This window comes from Leptidea sinapis, chromosome 38 (assembly GCF_905404315.1).
Source record: "Leptidea sinapis chromosome 38, ilLepSina1.1, whole genome shotgun sequence".
Taxonomy (NCBI): Eukaryota; Metazoa; Arthropoda; class Insecta; order Lepidoptera; family Pieridae; genus Leptidea; species Leptidea sinapis.
The window spans coordinates 6,952,474-6,959,345 of record NC_066302.1 but is presented as its reverse complement, the minus strand read 5'-3'; the positions used below and the strand labels follow the sequence as shown (position 1 = coordinate 6,959,345).

The 6,872-nt window shown below is 31.5% G+C and overlaps 1 protein-coding gene across 2 annotated transcripts; it reads right to left on the bottom strand.

Annotated features, from left to right (window-relative positions):
* Positions 1-2,960: 2,960 nt before the first annotated feature.
* Positions 2,961-6,096, bottom strand: LOC126975974 (ADP-ribose pyrophosphatase, mitochondrial). 2 transcript variants are annotated; one of them, XM_050824109.1, is made up of 4 exons: positions 5,756-6,096; positions 5,397-5,598; positions 4,186-4,334; positions 2,961-3,309 (listed from the first exon to the last, which is right to left on the bottom strand). In XM_050824109.1, the coding sequence occupies exons 1-4, from the start codon at positions 5,976-5,978 to the stop codon at positions 3,026-3,028; spliced, it is 858 nt and encodes a 285-aa protein (XP_050680066.1). In that variant the 5' UTR covers positions 5,979-6,096; the 3' UTR covers positions 2,961-3,025. The 2 variants fall into 2 exon arrangements, with proteins under 2 accessions (XP_050680066.1, XP_050680065.1); XM_050824108.1 differs by lacking the exon at positions 4,186-4,334 and adding an exon at positions 3,694-3,842 and having other exon boundaries at positions 5,756-6,095.
* Between the last annotated feature and the right edge of the window lie 776 nt (positions 6,097-6,872).

Here is a 6,872-nt window from a genome sequence, read left to right as displayed (position 1 = left end):
AACAAATAAGGTAACACCACAATAAATTATCAGCTACTTGAGAATGCATAAAAAATAAAATATCACTAGCGAGGCCAAAAAAATCAAGTGGCCCTTATTTTGTTTTGACTAGTATATATATTAGGTTAGGTAGTATATAGATTAGGTTTCAATTTCAACAATCAGTAATTATAATGTAAAGCTATTGTACATTATAATTATATAATAATAGTCAAATCTCTCCCCGGACCCTCCGGTTCGGTCCTCGCTGGTTCGCGAGTTAATAAGTACATTTATTCGACTCTTTATGAGGTCGCCAAAGCTCCCTCTGGTGGTGCAAGAGAGTATGTACGCTAGTTTGTCCTCCTCTTCAAAAAAAATAGGCAAATCCAAATAACTGATCACTCGAATGATGGCTTTAAAAATACCTTTTTTTGATTGCGTGCGATAATAATTTATTTATTTAAATCCAACTTTAATACAATATAATTTGGTAAAAAGAAATTTCTAAATGCATTATCTGTCAAGGCAGATACAGCATGTAATTATTGTGAAGTTTATATATCATTTGGTATAAAGTCGCGTCAGCTGCGCCGTAATTGTTAACACAAAAATATGTTTTATAAACAGATAAGGGCGTGGTTTAAGTTTTGTTGAATAGAACATGTTAACATGTTTATTCTACACCCATGCTTTAAATCCTCTATTAAATATTCTGAAACAGTTAGCTTATTGCCAACATTAAAACACCCAATGCCCTAATAACCATAACATCATCCAAACGAGTGTTATAATGTTGTATTGAATTTCATAACACTCTTATTTTTTTTTCGATCCCTTCATGCGCAAAGAGTTTCAACAGAGAGCCACATTATTATCGCTCGATACACGGTATCTGTATGAATTTCAGAAAAAGAACATTTTCAGAACGTCGCGCACTGTAAAAAAAAAAGATTCGAATCCCCGCCATTTTTCTTGGATATCTTTATTGTTTTATTTACAAAAAATGAGCGATTCAAGTTTTGACAGCACACTGCCAGATATTTTAAACGCTGCAAAATAACATAATATTCAATTGAATTTGAATAATTGCAGTATACAAAATGTAAATTACTACTAAAATAAATAATTATTTCATTAATACTTGGTTTATTTGTATATAATCAGTAATTGATGATATTAGGTTACTACTTGGACTGGCTGTTTTAATGTTAGCAGTAAGCTAACCGTTTCAGAATATTTTAGAGGATTTATATTCTGGTTGTAGATAAAGTCTTGTATGCAACTGTTGATAATTAGGTAGATATTAAAACACTCATATATGATACTATTATTACATTACCCCTTATTACACAACAGTTGCATAAATAACTATTACGGCGAGAAATGGATAACATCATCCGCGTTCGCCTGCGGGGAGGGAAATTAACGAATAAATGAAGTGCACTGAATGTAGACGTATCTATCATTGGTAGCTAGCGATAATTCTAATTGGTTTGGCTGTGTTGGAGTGGAATAATGAAAATTGTTTTGTAAACAACTGACAACAGAAATACCGTTTCTTTAGGATATTACATTGGCAGATCATAAAAATAAGGGGTGGCGGTTGACGTCTTCGGGCTGATTTGATGATTTATAGTAGATTGTTGACTGTTGACACTGCCCGTGAGAGGACTGCACTAGTTTGTTGCAGCGATAAGAACTGTCAGATGCTCACTGAGTGGAGCTTGTGATGCACCATGTGTATTTGTTTCAAAAATTAAGATAAATCTGTTATATGCGAACATCAAGAATTAACTGTAAAAACTAAAATATTTACCAACACAGTACAAATACCTCTATACTTGTTGGCCAATTTCAATGTTGACTTAACTCCGGTGAACCTCCTGCAGAAGCCACAATAGCAACAAATGCATATATTCTCGCTTACCGGTCACAAATACTTCTAAAGTGACTGCCAGCGGGTCATCTAAATTATGGCTGACAAGAATGACAGATTCACACTTCTATTTGATCAATAATACTAGTTTCGAACTCTACTCGAAAATCGAAATCATATACCAATAAAGTAAATCATTTCTAATTAGTTCTTTAGTATTGTCATTGTCGAATATACTAGTATAATTATGAAGAAAAGATGGAAAAATATATATATAATTAATGGGGCCATATTTTTATAATGATAAATTTAGGGCAGTGTACATTTTTGGTTTGTAAGTCTAACACATAAACAGCTTGTATATAAATTATTACATACTTATATTATTTAAAATTTCTAGATCTAACTCTCCGTTAGTGAGTTATTGCTTTGTGGATTTTGTACCTACTATGCAATAATATGATGTTAAAACACACATTTTATTTTTTTTTGTTTATTACGTTGGTCGTTTTTAAATTTATTTTAAGTTTTTTAATGAGCACAAAATATACTATTCACAGTATTTGAATACAGTTACAGGTATTTTACTAAACATTGTTGATCTTTAAGTATGCCTATTATGAAAAATACAATATATTATAAAAAATAATAAATTATTTTATAATTACTGTATTACTATTACTGTTGTAGTATTAATTATTATCCTGATTCAAATGAAGTTAATTCTAAAGTTTCACTTTTAATGATGATGTTATTATGTGACGAGTTTTAATTTGTCTTTAACTTGTTTCCCCATAAATATATCTAAATTATATTCTTGACCTGTACACATGCAAAATGTTATATAATAAAATTTACATGTTAAATCATTAAATAATAAATCATATTAGATCTTCATAAATAATATGATTTCAATGGGTGATTTTAAGTGTGGCAATATTGCATTTTGCAAATATTATTTGAATAATTGAGACAGTATGAGGAAAATACTACTGGGTTCTGTATAAATATTTAGTTATCAAACTTGAATTATTGTCAATATATTAGTATTAAGTAGGTATATTGGTATATTCATTGTATCACTTGTAGTTAAAAAATATACTTGTCTGAATATAGACTTTTTTTATTTATTGATAAAATGATCATCACAATACAACAGTTAATTATTTAACATTTTTGATGCTTATTAAGAACAGAGTCTATGATGTCTTTATGGCTTGCATAGAGGATAATATCAGGAGTGATATCAACCCATTGAACACCTATGGCATCATCTCCGGCTTGAAGCTTAATGTTTCCCACAACTGCACCTGTTTCATCATGGAAATTGTATGCTATTGTTTCCATCCAAGCATTATCAGTATTACGAGGATCATCTACATATCCCCTGTAGATTTCAATGCCTTTACTGAAAAAGTCTTTGAACTTCTCTTTCCAATTTTCTTTGTCAGCTAAAATGCAAAAGTTTTCATATAATAAACTCATGCAGACTTGCACTCAATATTCTTGGAATAATGGTAAGATATTTATTCCCATTGATGGATCAGTGATCTACCTCTTTTAAACAGATGTATGTAATAACCCTAGGGCATTTGGAATGGTATCTGATGTATATAATGAGGAAAAACTAGCAAAGCTCCTCTATTGACATCTTAGTATTTAGACACTATGGTAGTCTGTTAATTGTGTCTGTCTTCCAAATGGCTACATCCCAGTCTGATCACCCTCATGTTACTTTGAATAAGGGAGATTTACAGCCAAAACCCTAAAATGTATATGCATGTCTGCTACTGTGTTAAATTAATTATGTATTAATTAATTAAATTATTGTTAACCTTCAGAAGCTTCAAATGAGTTCATTGCTTCCTCTTGAAATTCTCTAATAGCAGCAGTCAAAACTTTTTCTCCAGGGTTCACCATTCCACCGGGCAAAGCCCATTCTCCAGTATCACCTCTTTTTATAGCAATAAATTGTAAAATATCTCTGAAAGTATTTTGAATTCTACTATACAGGTGTCCCAAAGTTATGAGACATGAAGGGACAGTACCTTAAATATCGAAGATAGGCTATTTTACTGAAAGAAGACTTTGGTATTTATAAAGGTAAGTAATTCTGCATTCAAAGATTTTCTAAAAATTACTTGCCTCATCTGGGAATCGAACCGACTTAAATGTAAAAAAAACACCCCTACTCTTATGATGCCAATCGAAAGAATGGCCAAAAACTAATAACTCTTCTTAAGTTACAGCCAAAACCCTAAAATGTATATGCATGTCTGCTACTGTGTTAAATTAATTATGTATTAATTAATTAAATTATTGTTAACCTTCAGAAGCTTCAAATGAGTTCATTGCTTCCTCTTGAAATTCTCTAATAGCAGCAGTCAAAACTTTTTCTCCAGGGTTCACCATTCCACCGGGCAAAGCCCATTCTCCAGTATCACCTCTTTTTATAGCAATAAATTGTAAAATATCTCTGAAAGTATTTTGAATTCTACTATACAGGTGTCCCAAAGTTATGAGACATGAAGGGACAGTACCTTAAATATCGAAGATAGGCTATTTTACTAAAAGAAGACTTTGGTATTTATAAAGGTAAGTAATTCTGCATTCAAAGATTTTCTAAAAATTACTTGCCTCATCTGGGAATCGAACCGACTTAAATGTAAAAAAAACACCCCTACTCTTATGATGCCAATCGAAAGAATGGCCAAAAACTAATAACTCTTCTTAAGTAACATAGTATTTTAAAAGAAAATAGTCAATTAAGTGGGTATTTTTTTGTAAATTAATTAATTAAATGCTCAAAATGTGATCCCTCTTGTCTTACGCAAATCGCCAATATTTTAATGAGTCCACTGCCTGTTGATTTTCTTATCATTTTATGGTGAATACTCAATATGATATGGCACAATTCTGTTTGTAACTTGCCCACATTCTCGTATCGCTTTTTGTATAGCATATCTTTCATGTATCCCCAAAAGAAAAAATCTAATGGTGTAAGGTCCGGGGATCTGGCCGGCCATCTAATCGGTCAATTCGTACCAATCCAAGTAGGAAAACATTAATTTAATGTTGTTCCTTTCTTTTAAAATACTATGTTACTTAAGAAGAGTTATTAATTTTGGCCATTCTTTCGATTGGCATCATTAAAGTAGGGGTGTTTTTTTTTACATTTCAGTCGGTTCGTTTCCCAGACGAGGCAAGTAATTTTTAGAAAATCTTTGAATGCAGAAGTACTAACTTTTAAAAATAACATAAAGTCTTCTTTCAGTGAAATAGCCTATCTTCAATATTTAAGGTACTTTCCCTTCATGTCCCATAACTTTGGGACACCTGTATATGAACATTAAAATGATAATTGAGAGCTAAAATTTTTAACTTACACTATTTAAACCAAAAATCTGGATTTCTAGAATACTTTTTCTGCTAACAAAATTATTGTGTATTTGAGATATTAGATATCAGGATAATTCTGGACTTTGTACTACTTCTTGTTTTTTTTGTTTCTATATAAGATCCTAGGCTATATAAGTACCTAGAAACATCTTTCCAACGAGTTACAATAGGATCTGCAGCATGATTGGGCCCCCAGCGTCCTAAGACTCCTCTGCCCTGAAGTCCTGTCCGTCCTGTCGGGTTCAATGGATAGCCATTTACTATGTTGTAGTGACCCATATGACTCTTTCTGTTAACATCTCTCTCTATCTGGTTCCATTTAGGGCTGAAATTAGGGGTATCTAAAATAGTGTGAATGATTTCCTTTAAAAGCAGGTTTAGTAATTTTATTTTATTTTTATTCTATTCGGAAAACTTACAGCTAGGTTATTAACAAGTAGGTAAGTATATAATTAAGTACTGAAGGCTAATTACAAATTTTTACTTATAGTAACATACCAATTTCTGGATCAGCCCACGACTTTCCCTTAACTGAGTCCGAAGTATAATAAGGTGGATTATAATCTTTAAATTCGGAATCCCAAGAAACTCTATCATCAGAAACGTTAAGCCTTTTAACAGAAGATCGGGGATATACACCAGAACGGCATTTATAGTGTGATGTCATTGTGCTTAACCGTATGCGAATCATTAAAACCAAAAAAATAAAACAACTATTCATTTGTTAACTCTTTTCAAATACATAATAACATTAAACTTGAAACTGAAACTTGAAAGTTGAAACTAGTTAGTTTTTTGGTAGTTACCTACTACATTCTACAAACAATAATAAATCAATGTCAATGATCAATCTCAAATTGTTACATGCATATTGCGAAGAATTTTACAGAACAGCGCTTTAGCCACAGAGCACTTTTAGTTGTACTTGAAAGCCTTGGCGTAGATGATATAATATACGGCGAATATATGGCGAATACAATATTGTGACTTTGATTGCCGTTTTGTACTGAATTATATAATTACCTATATGGCATTTTTACGGTAAATTAATATTATTACTAGTCTGGCCAGAAATTGATATAAGTAACTCGAAACTTTGTGAAAGTGAAACTTTTATTACATCGACTCAAACTTTTTCGTCTGTGTGTTGCATGTCGCGTGACAGTCGGGCGGTGCCTATAGTTCGCAGTAGCTGACCGTGTAGTGTATAGACTATTATTCATTTGTGCCAGTGCTCCACGCTATTTTGTTTGTTTTTTAATGTGTATATAATCTCAGTAATTGTTAGGTATTATGTATGTCGTACTCTCCCTGATTAAAAATATTGATTGAAAAGTATTGGGAATCAGTCACCCCATGTAAACTGTATATATACATGAAAAAGAATTGAAAGTATTCAAAAGTAATCAAATTTCATAATTTTTAATCCTTTTCAATCAATATTTTTAACCAGGGCTAAGACACAGAGTTCAATAAAAATATTGGTTGGAGACTTAGTCTACTTTTATTATTTCCCATTATCATTCCAATTTTCCAAGTATAAAATTAAGATTGGTAAAGCGATTTTTATACCCTTACTGGAATATTATTCCAAAAATTTTTAGTTTAATGTTAT